The sequence below is a fragment of the Dacryopinax primogenitus genome (assembly GCF_000292625.1).
Source record: "Dacryopinax primogenitus strain DJM-731 SS1 chromosome Unknown DACRYscaffold_16, whole genome shotgun sequence".
In the NCBI taxonomy this organism is placed as follows: domain Eukaryota; kingdom Fungi; phylum Basidiomycota; class Dacrymycetes; order Dacrymycetales; family Dacrymycetaceae; genus Dacryopinax; species Dacryopinax primogenitus.
In genome coordinates, this window is record NW_024467213.1 from 27,967 (window position 1) to 46,702 (window position 18,736).

At 50.4% G+C, this 18,736-nt stretch overlaps 8 protein-coding genes across 8 annotated transcripts; 4 read left to right on the plus strand and 4 right to left on the minus strand.

The window, feature by feature from the left end:
• Positions 1-138: 138 nt before the first annotated feature.
• Positions 139-2,317, plus strand: DACRYDRAFT_69573 (kinase-like protein). Its single transcript, XM_040775903.1, has 8 exons — positions 139-580; positions 629-653; positions 700-767; positions 816-1,166; positions 1,216-1,289; positions 1,339-1,419; positions 1,468-2,083; positions 2,133-2,317. Exons 1-8 carry the CDS (start codon positions 146-148, stop codon positions 2,310-2,312), a joined length of 1,830 nt encoding a protein of 609 aa, XP_040626070.1. The 5' UTR covers positions 139-145; the 3' UTR covers positions 2,313-2,317.
• Positions 2,318-2,437: 120 nt separating this feature from the next.
• Positions 2,438-3,142, minus strand: DACRYDRAFT_17402 (uncharacterized protein; the record flags this gene model as incomplete). Its single annotated transcript, XM_040771279.1, has 1 exon — positions 2,438-3,142. The coding sequence occupies one exon, from the start codon at positions 3,140-3,142 to the stop codon at positions 2,438-2,440; it is 705 nt and encodes a 234-aa protein (XP_040626071.1).
• A 283-nt stretch (positions 3,143-3,425) lies between these two features.
• DACRYDRAFT_23792 (uncharacterized protein) lies at positions 3,426-6,257 on the plus strand. The gene is made up of 9 exons (XM_040773396.1): positions 3,426-3,614; positions 3,664-3,960; positions 4,011-4,691; positions 4,740-5,202; positions 5,251-5,376; positions 5,428-5,685; positions 5,736-5,986; positions 6,038-6,083; positions 6,135-6,257. Exons 1-4 carry the CDS (start codon positions 3,438-3,440, stop codon positions 4,959-4,961), a joined length of 1,377 nt encoding a protein of 458 aa, XP_040626072.1. The 5' UTR covers positions 3,426-3,437; the 3' UTR covers positions 4,962-5,202; positions 5,251-5,376; positions 5,428-5,685; positions 5,736-5,986; positions 6,038-6,083; positions 6,135-6,257.
• Positions 6,258-6,436: 179 nt separating this feature from the next.
• DACRYDRAFT_109901 (NADP-binding protein) lies at positions 6,437-7,605 on the minus strand (the record flags this gene model as incomplete). Its single annotated transcript, XM_040768962.1, has 9 exons — positions 6,437-6,462; positions 6,513-6,556; positions 6,609-6,709; positions 6,765-6,942; positions 6,990-7,053; positions 7,105-7,276; positions 7,327-7,426; positions 7,479-7,497; positions 7,554-7,605. The coding sequence occupies 9 exons, from the start codon at positions 7,603-7,605 to the stop codon at positions 6,437-6,439; spliced, it is 756 nt and encodes a 251-aa protein (XP_040626073.1).
• Positions 7,606-10,740: 3,135 nt separating this feature from the next.
• On the plus strand, positions 10,741-11,787 carry DACRYDRAFT_82264 (U6 snRNA-associated Sm-like protein LSm6). The gene is made up of 4 exons (XM_040776559.1): positions 10,741-10,910; positions 10,964-11,306; positions 11,364-11,477; positions 11,529-11,787. The coding sequence occupies exons 2-4, from the start codon at positions 11,186-11,188 to the stop codon at positions 11,558-11,560; spliced, it is 267 nt and encodes an 88-aa protein (XP_040626074.1). The 5' UTR covers positions 10,741-10,910; positions 10,964-11,185; the 3' UTR covers positions 11,561-11,787.
• A 241-nt stretch (positions 11,788-12,028) lies between these two features.
• On the plus strand, positions 12,029-12,812 carry DACRYDRAFT_23794 (uncharacterized protein). The gene is made up of 3 exons (XM_040773397.1): positions 12,029-12,344; positions 12,396-12,549; positions 12,598-12,812. The coding sequence occupies exons 1-3, from the start codon at positions 12,141-12,143 to the stop codon at positions 12,804-12,806; spliced, it is 567 nt and encodes a 188-aa protein (XP_040626075.1). The 5' UTR covers positions 12,029-12,140; the 3' UTR covers positions 12,807-12,812.
• Positions 12,813-16,168: 3,356 nt separating this feature from the next.
• DACRYDRAFT_23798 (uncharacterized protein) lies at positions 16,169-16,586 on the minus strand. The gene has a single exon (XM_040773398.1). The coding sequence runs from the start codon at positions 16,354-16,356 to the stop codon at positions 16,183-16,185; it is 174 nt and encodes a 57-aa protein (XP_040626076.1). The 5' UTR covers positions 16,357-16,586; the 3' UTR covers positions 16,169-16,182.
• A 174-nt stretch (positions 16,587-16,760) lies between these two features.
• DACRYDRAFT_23802 (uncharacterized protein) lies at positions 16,761-18,392 on the minus strand (the record flags this gene model as incomplete). The annotated part of the gene is made up of 2 exons (XM_040773399.1): positions 16,761-18,317; positions 18,376-18,392. Coding segments are annotated over 2 exons (279 nt in total), but the record flags the coding sequence as incomplete, so codon positions are not given.
• Between the last annotated feature and the right edge of the window lie 344 nt (positions 18,393-18,736).

Consider the following 18,736-nt stretch of genomic DNA (forward strand, 5'->3'; position numbering starts at 1 on the left):
GGTGGCAGCGAGGAGAACGAAAGAAAAGGGGACCGACGGCGAAAACGGGGCCTTCTCGCTGTCGGAGGGCTGTATCGCCACTGACGCCGTTCGACATGGCATAATGGGCGACCCTGACATTTGACCACCAAACAGTAGACCTTGTATGGCATCTGCAGACACAGACACGCCTCCAACGGCCACCAATGCTCTTATCACTCTTGTTAATTCTCCTTGGAGACCTATCCTCCAGTCTGATGGTCAGATCGTCTTGTACAACCCTCTATCTCATGCTGTAACTATCTCGCAACTGAGGGATATCGACTATGACGAGGTCGACTTACCGGAGTTATGCCCCGTATGCAGGCAGCCTATTCCAGATAAGCATGCCCATTCACAAGAAGAAACACCTCGAAGAGCGTCGAACTACTTTCACCTCCTCGCAATGACGAATGAAAATTACTCGAGACCGGGCAGTCCATCTCCTTCAGGAAGCCGCCTGTTCGGTGACGAAACTTTGGCCGAGGGTTACTACGAGACGTTCTTTCGAGAGGAAAGGCGATTAGGAATGGGTGCCAATGGGACGGTGTTTCTGTGTCAGGTATGTAAATTCGTCTGAAATTGTTATATGTATGCTTATGTTCATAAGCACGTCTTGGATGGTAACCCATTAGGTGCGGAAGTCATATCACAACGGTTTCTCAAGCTGACTGCTTCTAGGGCACTTTGCCGTCAAGAAGATTGCAGTTGGGCGCTCACATTCCTATCTCTTACAAACATTACGAGAGGTGCGCTGCTCTACACTGCACTCCGAGACCATCCTAACATGGATCCAGGTACGATTACTCGAAACACTACGACATCCCAACATTATCACATATCATCACGCATGGGTCGAGTCCTACCAATTCTCATCATTCGGCGAACGTGTCCCCACCCTCTTTGTATTGATGCAATTTGCGGATGCCGGCAGTCTGGATACCCTTCTCGCTGCCCGTCAAGGCATTACCAACGACTCACCTGCCACTGCAAATACCACCATTTCTGAATCCCATTCTGCCAAGATCAGGGCACTCAAGGCACGCAGGCAACGGGAAATACAAAAAGGCAAGACGCCAGTACACTTCTTGAGCCCGGAAGAGATCGAGAAGCTCTTTGAGGACGTTGTGGAGGGTCTGAATTTCTTGGTCAGCAACAAGCACTCTCCTCGCTTTCACTCACTCAACTATATAACAGCACGAGCGCTCTATTCTACACCTGGACCTGAAGCCAGCCAATGTCCTTCTCTCGGAGGATCCGGACTCATCTACGTCAGTCTTCCTGCATCTTCTGTTCATGCCCCTTTCGACCGTTGAATAGACCGCGAGCTCTCTTATCCGACTTTGGGAACTCTCAGGATGGCCTGCATTCTAAGAAAGAACGATCAGGGGAGACAGGAACGTGCGCACGTTCATCTCTACCATTGAGTTGATCTGACTTGTATACCAGGCTCGAATTCATGGCGCCCGAGCTAATCAAGCCCCCCTTTCTTCCTGCCACGAAGGCTGCTGATCTCTGGTCATTGGGGATGATCCTATACTCCATGATATTCTTCCGATCGCCTTATTCTCAAACAAGGGATGTCGAAAACCTCGAGGCGGAAGTTCTAGAATATCGTGGTTTCGTCGCTACACCGGAAGAGGAAGAGGCATGCGCAATAAGGAGTATACCATCTTATATGCTTCGGCTGCTCGAAGGGTTGTTACATCGGGACCCTGCTATGCGACCGAGCACTGAAAAGATCTTGTCTGCCATCCAAGCAACAAGGACGTCCAAGCCGGTACACCCTCGTCGCATGAGTAATGATCTCAGGGCGCGCCGGTCCCCGCCGTTACTGCGCAGTCCGCGCCGACTGGTAGCCCCCAGGACGGAAAATTACTCGAGCGACGAGATGTTATCCAATGGAGGCAGTGAGACCCCCCGGCTGGAGGAAGTCGCAAATGAGGAAGAGCCTCCCCCGATCATCAACAAGCGCCGTCGCGTCCGCATTCGAACTCCAAAAGTGACTCGCACCCAGGTCCGGAAGGCTACTCAGGCTATCAAGGTGGCTGCTTTAGTTGTGAAGGTAGGTCAATTGCCAGCTGCAGAAGTTCCGTGACTAATATATACCTCAGATTGTGACCTTCCCTATGCTATGCCCTTGGATACGCTTCGACTCCTGGCGCGGTGTATTCATGGTGGGGCTTGCAGCAGCCGACATCCTCAGCGACAGTCTGCTACCGACATCGATCCTCATGGCCGCTCATGTTGGCCTAGTAACTATCTGGAGACTTCGGAATCCATTTCTTTCGTAATCTTATGACCACGCTGATATCTTCTTCGCACTGCATTGTACAACTACTCGCATATCGTGCTCATCTCTTCTTGCTACCAATACCATATACAGTATTTGATTCACACGCTCTCTGAAATGACCATTTTATGGATTCGTCCCACCTACGACCCAAAGACATCTATGAATCCTGAATCCGAGCCCAAAGTACAGCGCAACAGCCCCGATGTTTTCCGCAAAGACCGTCAACCATATTGTGTATCCCTCCTTGTCGCTCTCCATCCCCCGCTTCATCAGAGCCAGGGCTAAACCACGCCTTCGATAACTCGGGAACACCTCGATGGATGATATATACTTGCGTTTGGTGTCGTCATCTGAGATCAATGTGGCGAACCCGGCCACGTTCCCAGTCTTCTCGTCAACAACGGTCAACGTGTGCTCCCTGTCCATGAATGCCTCAGAAACTCGTCCCGGTTCGCGTGACTTCAGGAAGCTCGGGTCTTCTCTGATCAGGAACCCATCGGAGCAAGGGCTCCCTGCTCGGACTGCCGGCGACGAAGGAAGGTTCATTTCGTACAGAATATCGAATGATGTCGCCTTCCATTCCTTGTACAGCTTCAGGGCCATCTCCTTGTTGTAGCAATTGACGGTCCATGCATTGAAGGCTCTTCCTGCGGGATTGTTTGGCAGGTGATGTGCAAGCCAATCACTCAGCTGATCAGGATTGAACGGTATTGGGAAGAAGATCCATAGATGGTTCAGAGGGGGATTCTGCACGAATACGTGTACATCGGGAGTCTCTGTCGATATCTTGGTTGAACCGTTTGCGGATGTGAGGAAGAAGTGGGACATGATGAGATCGTTGCACATCAGGTTAACACCGAATGGTATCAGATGATTGTTTGTGTATGAGAAATGTTAAGGAGTCATAACATTGTTTATGGATGAACCGGATCATGAAGGGAAAGAAGCGCCCAGAAGACAAGCGCTGGATTACCAATCCTGCTGAGTCATATCGCTTGGTCAACTTCCCCACATCCGCGGCCGAAATTGCGTGCTGATCTCCTCGACTGCTTGGAGATCATATATATACTTTCCTCCATCTCTTAATCTCTAACCACCATCTAACTTGCACTTCATCCCCACAATGTCGCCTGCATTGCTCCTCAACAACGGTCACATTCATTCCAACGAACACCGGCCTGACGGATTCGCAACGAACGCGATTCATGTCGGCTCAGAACCGAGCCAAGAGACGGGAGCGGTGATGCCCTCTATCGCTCTCAGCACAACGTTCAAGCAAGATGCTGTTGGTGTGCACAAGGTACGTCTGCATCTCTGAAAGTAATTTCTTATGCTGATCTTTCCTCTAGGGTTATGAGTACTCCCGCTCCGGAAATCCCAATCGCGACGCATTTGAGAAAGCAGTCGCATCCCTAGAATCTGGCAAATACGGCATCGCGTTTGCCAGCGGATCTGCTACCACCGCTACTGTTGTGCAATCACTTGGGCCTGGTGCTCATGTCGTTGCCGTTAATGACGTCTATGGCGGCACTTTCCGGTACCTTACGAGAGTGGCTTCGGAGACGCAAGGGCTAGAAGTGTCGTTTGTCGACCTCGAGACTTCATCGGATGAAGCGATTTTGTCAAGCATAAGACCAAATACTAAGGTGAGTCCTCTACATGCTGCCCTGTGCCTGCATGCTAATTGCTCGTAAAGCTGGTCTGGATTGAGAGTCCGACGAATCCGACACTTCGTGTTATCGATGTTCCTGATATCATCCGCCTCGTCCATTCGCATCCATCTCACCCACTTGTCCTGGTCGATAATACCTTCCTGTCTCCGTTCTACTCTTCTCCCCTCCTCCTAGGCGCCGACATCGTTATGCATAGCGTAACGAAATACATCAACGGCCATTCCGACGTCGTCATGGGCGTTCTTGTGCTGCCACAGCGGCACGTGCGGCTAGCGGAGCGCTTACGGTACCTGCAGAACGCGTCTGGAGCAATTCCCTCTCCATTTGACTGCTGGCTGGCCCTGCGTGGCGTCAAGACGCTTCCTTTGCGAATGAAGCAGCACGGGTTGAACGCGCTCCGAATTGCTAACCGGCTCCTCGACTCGCCTTACGTAGAAGAAGTCATCTATCCCGGCCTCATCGACGCTTCTCGCCACGCTATTGCTCTGGCATCTCTCTCGCCCCATGCTGCAAAGTTCATCGACACGCTGCCGGCGGACGTCGTCGCCCACGGGGTGCCATATGGCGGGATGGTCAGCTTCAGGATCAAGGGCGGAGAGGGAGCAGCGGAGAAGTTCTTGACGAAGACTAGGTTGTTTACTCTTGCTGAGAGCCTGGGTGGAGTGGAGAGTCTTGCTGAACTTCCTGCTCTCATGACACATGGGGTGCGTCTTTGTCTAAGGTCGAATTGACGGTTGCTGATCATGTTACAGAGCATTCCGAAGGAGGAGCGAGAGAAGATCGGGATCACCGATGACCTGATTCGGCTCAGCATCGGCTGTGAGGAAGTGGAAGATCTTATCGACGATATCGATCAGGCTCTCGCAGCGGCAGTCGCACAGTCCACATCGCTGGTCGATGATCTCACTGTGAAGAAGGCTCATGCCGCTGCGATTGTACACCACATAAATGGCGTTCACCCCCTGCACGCTTAGACCGCTTTTTTGGACTATACAATCAACTTCATTCCTTCAATGTCTTGTGTTACAACATATCGCACATGTAAACAATTAGATCAATGGCAAACAGCGATGAATAGATACAAAGACCGATGTGAGAACTTGAAAGTTCGGTCTGTCAGAATGCGTATCCAGTGGTGAAACTGAGCGCTCCAGGAGAAGTAGGCCGCGTGAACGGCGGTCGGACTTCCGCAAGCTCTGAGATTGCTTGCTCATACTAAGATGAGTCATGAGAAAATGTCCATACATGAGTTCCAGCACATACTCGTTTTCGCCATCGGAGCGCATCGGTCTCGTGGTTATGTGCCGACTCTTTTGCGGTTCGCGCTACTTGGTCAACTTCGATGAGCTCGTCCTTTACTTCCATCATCTCGTGGTCCAAATCACGGCACTGGGCTCGGTCATTAAATGGTGATGGTGTGTTGAAAGTCAAGTTACGCACTATATTCTTCCACCTTGCGAGCTCTGAGTTCCGCCTCTTCAACTCCCTATGGAGATCCGCACACTCCTTCTCCGCAGCTTCCACTTTCACGCGCTCGTTTAGCACTTCCAGTTGTACGGCCGTCAACTCTTCGTCGAATAGTTTCTTCTGATCATCTAAACTCCTGATGACAGCTTCATATTGAACCATGTCTCCATATGCTTTCGACAACCGCTTCATGGTTCTCATATATGTGTTCAAACGAACGACGGTACTCTGGGTTGGAGTCAGAGGGGTAAAGACGCCGAACGAGAATGGCAGCGCACCTGAAATGAGGCCTGTGCCGCACTCCCCTTCTGCAGCCATTTCTGCATCAAGTTCACCGCCGATTCAAACCTCTCAGGATGGCAGTCATCGATGGCCTTTATGACCACTTCCTCGACTCTTGATGCGTCTTGTGCATCGTCCAGATTGACCGATGGGAATATCCGTCTGGCTTCTCGACTTAGATATGGATCACGACATAAGGCGCAGTGCTTAGGATCCTGTGCTTCTAAACATGAGAGACAAAATACATGACCTTTTCCAAGAATGTCGGTCAATATGCACGGTATGAAGTTATGTGACGTACCACAAGAAATAGAATAGGGGGCATGCTCAGGTTCCGGGGTAAAATCCTGATCGCTGCATCAGATTTGGTCATCGTCTACCACACAAGAAAGGGATACTTCAAAACAGGTTGGGCAGTTATCAAAAACAAGCATCTGGATATAAGGTAAGAAGAGGAAATGCAAAAGGACTCGAACCAGAATATTGAACAAGAAAGTGTAGATGTTGGACTAGTGGTCAACTCCCCGCAACAGATTCGGACCCTGAGTAAAGGCACCCGATTTGTGACGGCATTCCTGCAAAAATCACATGCTCTTTTTTAGTCTGCGACTATTCACTAACACTGCTATCACAATATACTGCATTCTCAAAGTTATACATATCGGCACTATTGAACGTACATTCATCCTGAACACTGCAGTTACCATTTCTCATGAGCGGGGCGCACTGATAGAAGATCATAAGTTTGGGTCCTCGCTCATTGCATGACAACGTACAGTCAAGTTCGAAGGTCCAGGCGCTGCGATCTTGCTGGGCAAGGCTATGAAAACGGTTCATCCCCTGCTCTCATCACTACTCAATACGGTGCTCACTAGAAGTATGCTTTGGCGATGCTGTCCGGGTCCAGCCTAACGTCCGGGTTGTTGACATACTCGTCACCCCTGCCTCGGGAGCGGTTGGTAAGAATGCTCCCCTTCATGGAGCGAATCAGCGCTAAAACGGAAGGATCAAAGATGAATCACACTCACATCAATGATCGCATGGGATACATGGATATTCTGCTTTCCGAACTCTTTGTTCAAGGATTGAGCTAACCCCTTCAGCCCGTGTTTTCCAGCAGCGAATGCAGATGTTGTGAGGTTACCACGCCAAGCAGCTGTAGCGGAAGTGACAATCAGGTTGCCCCGTGCACCGACATTATCCACCCTACTTTCGATCAGGTTTGTATCAATGATTCAGCCAGTGGTACGCACTCCAGCTTTTGGAAGGCCAGGATCGCTTCCTGGGCGAACGCGGCTGCAGCTACAATGTTGATCTCTTCATGAAAGTCAGCAAATTGCGCCCAATCCCAGTTCATGCTCAACTCACGAACACTCTCCTTCACTTCCTCTTCGGTGACCTCTAAGAAAGGCTTCCAAACACCATAGCCAGCGTTCCACACAGCTACGCGAAGCTCCTCATCAGGCCAGTGCTTCTTGATGGCATCGAAAGCGTCGTGTATCTCCTTATAGTCATATTTGACGATTGGAAATGCCGCTGCCTGCACGGGAATCAGTAAAAGGGAGAATTTGATGGAGAGAATATGTGCACTGTGCCTCCCGCCGCTTTTATCTCCTCTGCTGTCGCCTCGAGCTCCTTAGCATTCCTTGCGATCAATGCTACACTGTAGCCGTGCTTTGCAAACAGTCGTCTAGACCTCATGTATAAGAGATACACAGATGTGTAGTTGCTTGTGTACATACGCGGTCGACCCACCTGTGCCTGTGAACTCAAATATAAGCCTAATATGCGGGAGTCACTCGAGAAGACAAGCGTACCAGCACCAGTGCCCACACCTGCGACGACAAGAATTGGTTTACGAGCAGCCATTTGGTGATTGTCGAGGTTGAGTCTGAGTGAATAAGGGTGACAGCGTGGATGTCTGCCAGCTTTTATATCCTCCAAGACCCATATCTTTCGATGATGACGCGACCCAGCAACCAGCTGATTCAGCAGCGGACAAGTTTCGCCCAAATTGCCTATTCATGTGACATGTCGCCTTTATGGCGACAACCTTGGCAATGACTTTGCGTTGGATTAAATGAGAATAATAGAAGAACGAATGTGCAGATTGTCACAGTCGAAAGATAATAGCACATGCATATGGAGGTAATTCCTCCGATGACCGCTTCCGGGTGCATTTTGCCTACAATGACCCCTCGGGCGCAAATCCCTGAAATGGCCCCAAGGCCTGAGGTGGTGGTAACGGTCCGGTCTCTTCGTGTCGGTTTATAAAGTGTGTTCCGACAATTAATTCACAAAGCTTTGTTTTGTTTTGAATCGGTTATATTACAATATGTAAATTAATTCTGCATGGATACCTCTTATAATAATTCACCAATTTTCATCATCGTAAACATCGGTGAGAGAACACCGCACTTTTACGGCAAGGAAAGGAATTTCACAGCAGTTCTTGAAAATAATGCATACCATGTGCAATACCAGCCAGCTTGCCTTTTGAAAGAGGTCTGTTTTAATAACAAAACACTCAGAAAAACGCGTTGTTGGAATGACCGGAGGCACGTGCTTCTACTGCCACAGCCACTACCTTCCTGATTTGGTTACTTAGGGGCGGCATTTGGGGTCATTGTAGGCAAAATGCGTCCGAAAGGGGTCATCGGAGGAATTACCTCCATGCATATGTCGTGTGAGTCTTGTCGTAGTGAACGGGATCAGACGCCCTTTGCAGACGGTGCTTGTTCTGTCGTGGTTGTCCGTTATCTAGAGGATAATGACTTGCGGCTCGTGGGTTTGTGATCACACAACATCAAGGTCGTAGATTCGTGTGGTCGTTGACATTGATGACGGGACAAGCCATGGCGTCAGGTGGTGTAACGGCTGTCGACGGCCTCTCAAACACCAGACGATCTATCGTCTCAAGAAGCAGCACACTCCTCTCTGCAAACGAATCAGTCCATCTCGCAGTCGATTCTTGCAGCACATCAATAATATGACACACCGCCCATGCCCCGACGTCGAGTACAGGAAAGGTTAAACGTTGGAAGCAATGATGCAAAACCTTCGATGGGTCACTGCAAGAAGTACAGCTTCACGTTGGGAACATGTGTTACACACGTGGCCGTGACTGTTCCCACATCTTCCTGCTTCAAGTCGAGGAGCCCTTGGGTTCAACACTCGCGTCTCCACCAGCAAGCAGCTCAATACTGGTAAGTACGGCTCATGAACTGTCTTCAGCGGGGTAAATAATGTTCTTTCGTCATCAGTTGTCATACAATTGCTATACACATCGATGGCTCTCGCCCAACAACCGCGTGCGACAACACACTCCCGATCGAGCACCGGAGATATGCATCGAAGCATCGCACGCGCCGTAATCGAGGAACGCACGAGCGTGTAACACGGCCTATTCTCCCTGTTCTGCATGCGGATACCTCTTGCGACGAGATATGGATGCCGCCTTTGACTATGAACAAGAAGTACGCTATCAAAGAGAGGATCGAGCACGAGATCGAGCAGTTGCGTGTGGAACAAACGCGAATTACGATCGCGTACGAGCACCGACTGAAAATATTGACAACTCAATACGAAGGCGACACCGCTGTCATCCGCGCAAATGTTCGGGAGAAGCGAAAGCGATTGTGTTCAACTATAGGGATCCATACACTTCCCGACGAAATCCTGTCATATATCATCATTTTGGCGACCGAGGGAAACGATTTCACGCCCCATTTGATTCGCGAATTTGTCCATGTCGGAACGCTCGTTTGCCGTCGATGGAGGGATGTCTATATGGGAACTCCGCAACTATGGTCCTCTCTTGAACTGTCGAGTAGTTGGGAGTACGGAGATAAAGGCATCCAATATTGGCACAATGCTGTCGAACATATGCCGACTTTGCTTTCACGGATTAAAGCGGCGCCGGCCACTCTTACACTGGATGACAGCGAAGGGATGTTAGCAGGGGTGATTGAACAAGCAGTTCGACCGACAGCAACTTCACGACTCTTCTCCATCTTGCAATCTTCACCTGCTTCCATTCAATGCCTGAACATGACAATCCCTGCCTCCGCTGTTTGCGTCGCATCAAAATGCCTTGCCACGTCTCTTCCCGAGCTACAGTCTCTTTCCCTACAGCAGAGCGATCCCCACCAATGTGGCCCTCTACGGTCGAATACTATACCGCAATTTCCATTGATTTTGCATTCCACCGTGCTAAAATACCTCACCATTGAGCGATTCGCCGTCTTCATCAAGACACAGCAGCCCTTCCACGCTCTGACATCCCTGAAATTGCATCCGTACACCGAGCTGGTAAATGGAACTGCAACCCAGGATGAAACCGATCTCCAATGGATAGAGTTGGTCTCTGGGGTGGTTCTCCCTGGTTCCTCACTGAACAGGAAAATGCGGTTCGACTTCCGCATACTAAAGATGATGCGCATGCTTCAATGTCTTGAATTCTGTCTTCCTCTTCAGCTCAAGGAGCTCGAATACATCGAACTAGCGCATCTTCGAAAACTCACTATATCGGTTCAGGCTGATGTAGGTTGGGAGATACAAACGAACCTCCATTGTTTCATTCGAACTTTCCATGTACCCAAACTTCGAGTGTTCTGCCTTCACGGCTTTCCTCCAATGGACCTGTATTGGTCCAGCGTGGATTCGCTTCTCCCACCTGTCAACATAATTGGCTCTCTCACGTCTCTACACTTTCACGACTTAGGATCCGGATGGGCTGGGACGAGCTCTAACGCTTTCGGGAGTCTGTTGCGGGCCAGTGATATGCTTGAAGACCTCAAATTGTGCGACAGCCTTGTAACCGCAGAGATGTTAGGCCTCCTCAATGTTGACGACACCGTTCTTTGCCCCGCTCTTCGAACCCTGGTTCTCAAAAACGTAACGAACAATATTCACGAGGCCTGTATAACAGGTTTTACTGAAGCTCTGGTTGCACTGGTACGGTCCAGAGAGAGGAACGCAGTTACTGGACGCTGTAGGAAGATACAAGATCTCTGGGTCGATCGACAGTTACCACAATCCGCGGAGTTTTGGAGAAGCAACACCGTCGTACAATCCCTGCTGCAAGATGCAGAAGGTTTACCTGCCTTGCGGGAGAGTGCAGAAAGGGTGCATTACAACTCTGACCTATAGGACTCTGACGAATTTGATCAAGCGTATGATTAGCCATTCTACAGAGGAGGATTCTAATACTAATTGATATGGCGAGATAATGTTTGTAATCAGTTCAATCTGAGCGCAACAATTTTCGTACAGTCATGCAACTCTCATGGCACAAATGTATCAGGGGATGCATCAAGAGTCAACGTTTAGAGTAGAAGTTGTGCGATACCATATCCTGGTGTACACAACCTCGTCGTCGGCTGTCGCTCAGGGCAAGTCCATGAACGGGATCAGACGCCCTACACAGACTTAGTTGTACACCACCCACATGTCGTCCGAACCACCACAAGACTCATCGACAGGAGCGGTGGGGACGCCCGCTGACTTCCTCAAAGGCGTCATTGGCAAGCGCGTAGTTGTCCGACTCATTTCCGGCGTCGATTATCAGGGTGAGTCCATGGCAGGTGTCCAGTGAATGGTATTTCCGACTGACAAGCACGCTGAAGGTCTTCTTTCCTGCCTCGATGGGTATATGAACATCGCGCTTGAGCAAACTGAGGAGTACGTGGATGGTGCCGTTGTGAATCGGTATGGAGATGCGTTCATTCGTGGGAATAATGGTGCGTGTTGTCGGTCTATGGTAGCGAGGCACCAACTCACGAAGTCACTAGTTCTGTACATTTCTGCTATGGAGAGCATATAACCGACGCTATTCGAGGAACATCTTGCGATCATCTGGATTCATCAGTGAGAGGATGATCAAAGGTGTTAGCGCACTTTCTCTGCCCACGTCGCACTCATCCATCTGTGCATCAAACGGGAAGTTCTACATATCACGATAGCTCTTTCCCGTGATCGAATTCGTGTAGCGCCTCGATATCAAAATGTTCATCCTTCTGAGTTGTGCAACATAATATCATGATGATATTCCTATTTGTGTATTAATAGTCTTACTCGATGACTTGGACGTACTGATCACGCCTCGACGCGTCTACCCAAATATTGCAATAAGACGCGCCACCGCTCTCACTCCTTAACTTTCTCCTCTCTCCGCTACCACCATGTTCTCTTCTCAGTCACCCCCTCTGCGAACGCCGCCATTACACAGCAGCTCTCGCAGGGCATCCACAATGCAACGAACGCTCGCATCATCACCTCTCACGTCCTCACCACTCGCCCCACCACGCTCCTCACCGCTCGATCGCGTGTCTGTCTTCAAAACTGCCTTTCATGGCCGACCTGCAACACGCCAACCTCTCAAGCGTCTATCTGACAATATCGATATGGGTGCAAATCTCGCCTTTGATCCCTTTCGCAAGGCCCGGGACGACGAGCCTGTGAAATTGCTCTGGCGAGAGCGTCTTGAGCAGAGATGTAAAGATCGCGTTGCGAACGACCGACGCAAGTCTCGAGATCGAGAGAGAGGCCTGGATACAGCAGCTGATCAGGATATGGAAGAGAGCGAGATAGACTTCCTGGATGATGAGGTGCGCTGTTTGCGTCATGTTACTACGCGTGAAACTCATGTTATCTTACAGCTTATTCGCCGCGCTGTTGTCGCAGATGCGCGTCGAAAACAACGTGATCTGGAGCTGGTTTACGCTCGAGACGTTGGCTCGTCTATCGACCCAGATATGGAAGATGTGGATGCTCTCGAGCGTGAGATTCTCGCTGCAGCACAAGAGCCAGATTGTACGTCTTTCTGTTTGGAGGAAGCATCACCATTAACTTTTCTATCAGCGGAACCTTCACCACCGTCGTCAGTTCTCATGGACGATGACGGTGATCCCGGTGACTTATTTGACGCGTACCTCGCTCAGCTCACCGAAGAAGAGAGGACTAGTTCCCTTCCACCATCCTCTCCTCCAACAATTCCGTCATCTCCCCCACCGTTATCCGATGACTTTGATATGGATGACTGGGATACGGAGTTTGCTTTAGATGATTAGACGCCGCCAATAACTGGGTTCAGAACAGCTCTGTGGTATGCTTTTCTCTTGTACCATTCTCATTGTATTCTACATGGACACTGAACTGTCCACCACCACACACTATTCTTGTATCACCACTCCTGCGATTCACAGCGTACCTGTACCTATACCGCTGCACGAACGGTTTATTGGATGGCTTTACCACGGACAGATGGCTACTGTGTGCCTCGTTCAAGCTTATTGGATACGCGTGTTGCCGCAGGCCAAGCAGCGCATCACGTTGCGCAGCGCGCGTTACCGTGACAACATCCTCTCATCCATTACCACCCATACCATCTACACCGTGTAGAGCATCAGCAACAATATCCTGGGCCGGCAACATACTTAGGGTAAATGACAGAACCAGGCAAGGTGCTTGGTGCGCTCTCTTGAGACAATCAATCCTCCCTTTTTTCTTCTGGCCCCGACGACAGCTGTAATGTCATTAGACAGCCTCAACGTACCTTACTTATATTGCATATTCTTGTTTTTAGCCTAGCTGGAGGGATATTTGTTGATTTAGACAACGACAACATCAACAATACTGATCGAAGGATATCTCTTGACTCGTACCCTCCTGCAACCGCCCATGTCCCGATCATGCAATTCATCGATGCTAGATGACATAGATTCAACCTGTGCTCTACCGGACTGGCGTACGAGAGCAGTTCAGGATGCTGATTCAATCAACTATGCGGCCATTCAAGTTGCCCAAAAGGGTTAGGCGCCCCGAAGAACCAAACCAGCTCGTGCGGATCAATGCACGTGTAGAACGCCTGTTCGACACGCGTAAGTATTTTGTCCCTCAATATTCATCCTCCACTCCCCGGTTCCCGTCGACTCACTCGCCAGGTTCAAATATCGACAAGGACGTTTCAGCATACTCCTCCAGAGGTAAGCAATGACTAATGAAACGGATGGGTATCAGACATTTAGACTTCTTACATTCGCACCAATTCAACAGATCTCTAGCGCAAAGGATGGCACCCTGTTGACCGACACGGGCAACAATCTGTGCTCGCAACCTTACGATCGAATATCGGTGCTTTGCCATCAAACAACGCAGCCGTCATTATCGAACGCCATGGGATAGAAACGCTGGCGTTCTCCCACATTCGACCGCTCCAATATCCCCGAAGACACATGGACGCCACCTTCGACAATTCGGGAGAAGTGGGCCCTGCGAGACGAGCTCAAACGTGACATTGAGCTTCTGCGCATCGAACACATGAGGATCGACACAGCGTATAAGCTCCGATTGAAAGTTCTCCATGCACAGTATGAAAGCGATTCAAGGTTGATCCTGGCCAAGCGCCTTCAGAAGCACCGCCGGTTCTGGTCGATAGCCGGGATCTCCACACTTCCCGACGAACTACTGTGCGATATCATTCTCATCGCAACGGAACAAAGTGATTTCATGTCGAATATGACACGCGAATTCGCGCACGTGGCCCCGCTCGTTTGCCGTCGATGGAGAGACGTGTGTGCGACGATGCCTCAGCTTTGGTCTACTCTTGTAATCTCGGACACTCTGCGGCACCCGACTTGCGACTCTGCTGGAACGCAGCGTTGGTCTAATATTGTGAAAGAGCTTCCAAGATTGCTTTTCCGGTGCCAGGGAGCGCCTGTAACGTTCCGATTTACTACCCGGGACCTGGATGCGCAAGCGACTATTCCAACGGTCTTTGCTACCTTACAAACGTCGCTTGCTTCTATTCGTTCGGTGGACATCCAATTATCAGCACCCTATGTCCGCGACGTATCGAAATGTATTGCTACCTCACTTCCTGCCCTGGAGTTTCTTTCCATTCATAACGCGACAAGGTTCTCTTTCGGGAACGATGCCACGGACAACCTACCGCCGTTCCCACTTGTCTTACACTCGACTAAGTTGAAGAGTCTCACCGTCACGCAGTTCACTGTCGTGACGAACGCTAAAGGCAACAACACCTTCAACCGTCTGACTTCCTTAAAACTGGCGGATCGGACCGAAATTGTGGAATCGGAGGCAATGGATGACGAATCGCATATACAATGGATGAAACGAGTCAGTACTTCCGAGACTCTATCCGCAGTGCGAACGGAGGCGCTGATGCGGCTCGACCTTCGCATCCTCAAGACGACGCCAACGCTGCAGAGCCTCGAAGTTACTCTTCCTCTCAACCTCCTACACCGGGAATATATCAAGTTGGAACACCTTCAGACTCTTACGTTGACATTCACCCGTGTTCGTGACCAGGGCGAGGAAATTAGTCTCCATTCCTTCATTCAAACCATAGGCGCGCCGAACCTTCGTGTCTTCGATATCCGCCAATACTACGGGATGAAAAGCAGGGACGTTGATTTTCTACGACCGGTGCTCTCCACACTCCATTCCCTCACGACTCTCCGTCTGAGTGGTTTCTGCATTCTGCCCAATACCCTAGAGAGAACACTACGGGCGGCACCACTACTTCAAGAGCTCCACCTGTCTGGATGCATAGTAACCTCGGACATGTTGGCTATCCTCAACCCTAGCTTGCACGTGGTTTGCCCCGCACTTCGAAGGATGAAGCTCGACCCAATGGACACTTTATATGACCGCCGATATAATTTTTGCCCGGAAGATCTGCTGGACTTGGTTCGATCTAGGGCGGAAAATTCAATGCTGGGACGTTGTCGTAAACTTCATGAAGTAACTATCCAGAAATCTCTACTGCGACGAGTGCCAAACCTTTATGGCTGGGTTCACCCATTGATGTTGTTGGATGAAGATGTTCTGTATGCCATGCAAGAACATATATCCCAAATATATTTATGTAGCTAGGACAGGAATCACAGAAACATCATATTTCAGTCACACGTGCAGCAGTGAAAATTCACGTGCCTTCTTGCCCGACTTCCATCCTAGCTTTCCTCCTCTCTGCGTCCTCTCCACCGACGACGACCAGAGAATGGCTACCCCAGCAACATCAGTATATAGCATACCGTTCTTGTTGTCGAGGACAGTACGACGCCCAACGATCGTCATCGTGTCCTCCGTTGTTATTCTCCTCCGGTCGCGCGTTCTGCCAGACCTGTTCAAAAGACGGAATCACGAATATGGCCGGGAACTCGGCCGGGCAATGCGCGAGCTCTACTCGGTTGACAGCGAGGGCAATAAAGTACTTCTGGTACCGGCAGGGAACAAGGTGTCGAGAGTACGTTTATCCCAGACTGGTGTTCATTCTACTCACCCAGTCCACAGGTGCCAATCCACCCAACTTCGGAGACACACCACCTCCCCACCGGCTCCATCCTGGGTATCAATCCCGTCTTTCTCTCTACGCTTCATGGTATCCAAGGTGTCATTGATACTCCCCATCCTCCGCGCATGTTAATCGCTGATGGGCAAGGTGGGCGTTGCGGTTGCGATGCGTGCCTCGTGATATGACGCCAAACTCTGTTCGTCTTCTTGCCAAAGGCAACGTTCTTGACCATCACGCCACATAGTTCGTCCGACTGGGGATGTAGCGTCGCACTCGACGAGGACATCAACCAGCGTGCACATGCTGCCCCAATCCGCAATGTCAACCTCCCAGCTCGCGCGCGGTCTTCACATCTCTATCCGCAAAAGAAGAGATATCGATACTTGCGGACAGGGTGCAAAGCGGATTAGCTCCCTTCCCCATATGGTATCCGGCCGGCAGAAATTTGTGCCTCCTAGTTCCACGTTCGATCTCTTCAGGCTCCCATGCCAGGTGATCAATGTCGAGCAGAAGTTCGGAAGGGCATAGTTTCATTGCTTGCCGCAGCTGCAGTGTATCTATGAGAGGCTTGTTGACATTCAAAGGCCGGGTGAGGCATAACCCCTTCATCCTGCTAGGGATGGACCTCGGCGGGGTCATCGGATAGGAGCATTGCGCCTGGCAGATTGTTCCACTGGTCGAAGATGAGGCCTTGGACGGCGGGTAGCTGTGGTAGGAAGCTTGAGAGATATGGGTGCACGACGCAGGAGATGAGTGTCAGATTGATGATATTGGGATAGATGGCCCGTATAAGTGCTTTGAGTGCGTCGTTGTAGTGCTTGCGCCACAGCTTTCCAACGGTAAGACTGGTTAGATTGGGAACATCCAGCTGAAGGAGGATGTAGAAGAGTGAAACCCGCCCATGTCAAGAGCTTCTAGAGAATGCAACGGGATAGGCGGTCTAGGATCGGTGGAAAAGGTCATCGATGGGGTGAATATCGAGGTCGCCCAAAAGGAGAGCTTCTCAGATTCGGGCGCCTGGAGATAACTTCAAGGCACTCGTCAAGGTGCGCTTGCGTGTGATCCGTAGCACAGCACGCTGAACTTCACCTCTTGCAATTCGGATAGAGCATCTATCACACACAGGTAGCTGAATCCCTTGAACAGAGGCGTTGCCAGGGGGGGCGTCTGTCCTTGGAAGATGTTGCCCTTGGAAGACATGGAACACTGTCGCATTCTCTGTCGTCGTACGCATGCTGGTTCCTAGGCTGCAGAAATTCAGGGTGTGTAATTCAGGCTCTGCCTGGTCCAGGACAGTAATCGATAGCCACACATCCCGATCTGATTCTGTTGTGAAACAGAATGAGCGCCAGTGCTTCATAGGCGGCAGGAATGTCATTACCGGGCAGAGATCGTCCCTCTGTTCATAGGACTGTCGTAATGATCAGATGTACCGCCGACTGTCCTTTCGTGTGACAGTCATGTCGATATCAAGGTCCATAGGACAGGTCTTCGTACGAGAACTGAAGCATGTTGCACGAGGAGTTCGGATCGGCCTCAGCCTTGTACACTGATGCAGCTCCAGAGAGTCAGCATGGACAGTGCAACTTCTCTGTGCAGGTTTCGCAGGGCCACTTCTGGTTTCTTCCCGGATTTTCGGGTAGAATACCATGTTCTCCTGAGTTAACGTGGCGTAGAGCATAGAAGAGAGGAGAGCGGCAAGTAGAAGATATCAAAGAACCTCTGATCGTCCTTTTATGTCGATATCGCTCGATATGCTACTGCATTCGCTAAACATGTGCGTTTCTTCTTTGCTGTTGTATGGTCCTCCCACGCGGAGAGATGGAGAGTGATACTCCTCCTGTCTGGTCCGTATCACACGGCTTTCCTCCCTGGGCGATCGGAGAGGAACTTCCTGCCTGGTCTGGTTTCCTCGTTCACCACACGCTCTGTGTGCGACCGGGTAATCGGAGACATGTTTGTCTCGGATGACCGCTACTCGTACGTCCACCAGGTGCCGAGTTATGAAGTACGGGAGTATCTGGTCGTGAGGGAAAAAGGGTCGAGGTTGGTTGCGTGTCGGAAGGATGTAGCCCTTGCGACGTTGCTTCGAGCGTGCGCGCTACGAGGCTTGCATGTGTCCTCTCTATATCCTCTAGAACGGTGGTCTTTGACGAATCGGGTAGGAAGAGGAGATTGGGAGGTGCAGCGGGCGAAGGGGAAGGCTTCGATGTTCAGGGGTCGGTTGTAGAGCGGGTTGGAGTATTCTTGCCGCATGCCTCGGCTAAGAGTGGGAATGAGCGTGCATCAGTCGGGCGGAGAGCAAATAAGGCAACAAGTACAATCCTTGGATGATCCCCCTTTCCCCATTTGTGCTTTAACCTCAAAATACTCGATCGCTGTCTATTCGACTGCGTGTCTTGGATATGATCTCGTCTTCGTCGATGGTAGATTCCCAGTTCAGTATGTGCGATATACCCCGCCTTCCAATTGATATGTACGAGTGAAATGAGAGGAAACACGAGAGTAGGAGGAGGAGGAGGAGGAGGAGAGGAAGACGTGACGGACGCGGACGAAAGGATACAAGAATTAGGGTGTTCGGGGTCTCATTATCAATATAATGTAATGTATTACTAAACGGAGATATCTACATCGATCTCTCTAGTGGAGTGTTGGCTCTTAAAGGCTCACGACTGACGGGCC

Bases quoted from the DNA above. Each gene is read 5' to 3' on its own strand.
- DACRYDRAFT_69573 (XM_040775903.1), top strand. From the start codon at position 146: ATGGCATCTGCAGACACAGACACGCCTCCAACGGCCACCAATGCTCTT. The intron at 768-815 runs GTGCGCTGCTCT...ACATGGATCCAG, and splicing joins TCTTACAAACATTACGAGAG to GTACGATTACTCGAAACACT. The intron at 2,084-2,132 runs GTAGGTCAATTG...TATATACCTCAG, and splicing joins TGGCTGCTTTAGTTGTGAAG to ATTGTGACCTTCCCTATGCT.
- DACRYDRAFT_23792 (XM_040773396.1), top strand. From the start codon at position 3,438: ATGTCGCCTGCATTGCTCCTCAACAACGGTCACATTCATTCCAACGAA. The intron at 3,615-3,663 runs GTACGTCTGCAT...TCTTTCCTCTAG, and splicing joins ATGCTGTTGGTGTGCACAAG to GGTTATGAGTACTCCCGCTC. The intron at 4,692-4,739 runs GTGCGTCTTTGT...ATCATGTTACAG, and splicing joins CTGCTCTCATGACACATGGG to AGCATTCCGAAGGAGGAGCG.
- DACRYDRAFT_82264 (XM_040776559.1), top strand. From the start codon at position 11,186: ATGTCGTCCGAACCACCACAAGACTCATCGACAGGAGCGGTGGGGACG. The intron at 11,307-11,363 runs GTGAGTCCATGG...AGCACGCTGAAG, and splicing joins TTCCGGCGTCGATTATCAGG to GTCTTCTTTCCTGCCTCGAT. The intron at 11,478-11,528 runs GTGCGTGTTGTC...CGAAGTCACTAG, and splicing joins GTTCATTCGTGGGAATAATG to TTCTGTACATTTCTGCTATG.
- DACRYDRAFT_23794 (XM_040773397.1), top strand. From the start codon at position 12,141: ATGGGTGCAAATCTCGCCTTTGATCCCTTTCGCAAGGCCCGGGACGAC. The intron at 12,345-12,395 runs GTGCGCTGTTTG...GTTATCTTACAG, and splicing joins TAGACTTCCTGGATGATGAG to CTTATTCGCCGCGCTGTTGT. The intron at 12,550-12,597 runs GTACGTCTTTCT...CTTTTCTATCAG, and splicing joins TGCAGCACAAGAGCCAGATT to CGGAACCTTCACCACCGTCG.
- DACRYDRAFT_23798 (XM_040773398.1), bottom strand. From the start codon at position 16,356: ATGTGCACGCTGGTTGATGTCCTCGTCGAGTGCGACGCTACATCCCCA.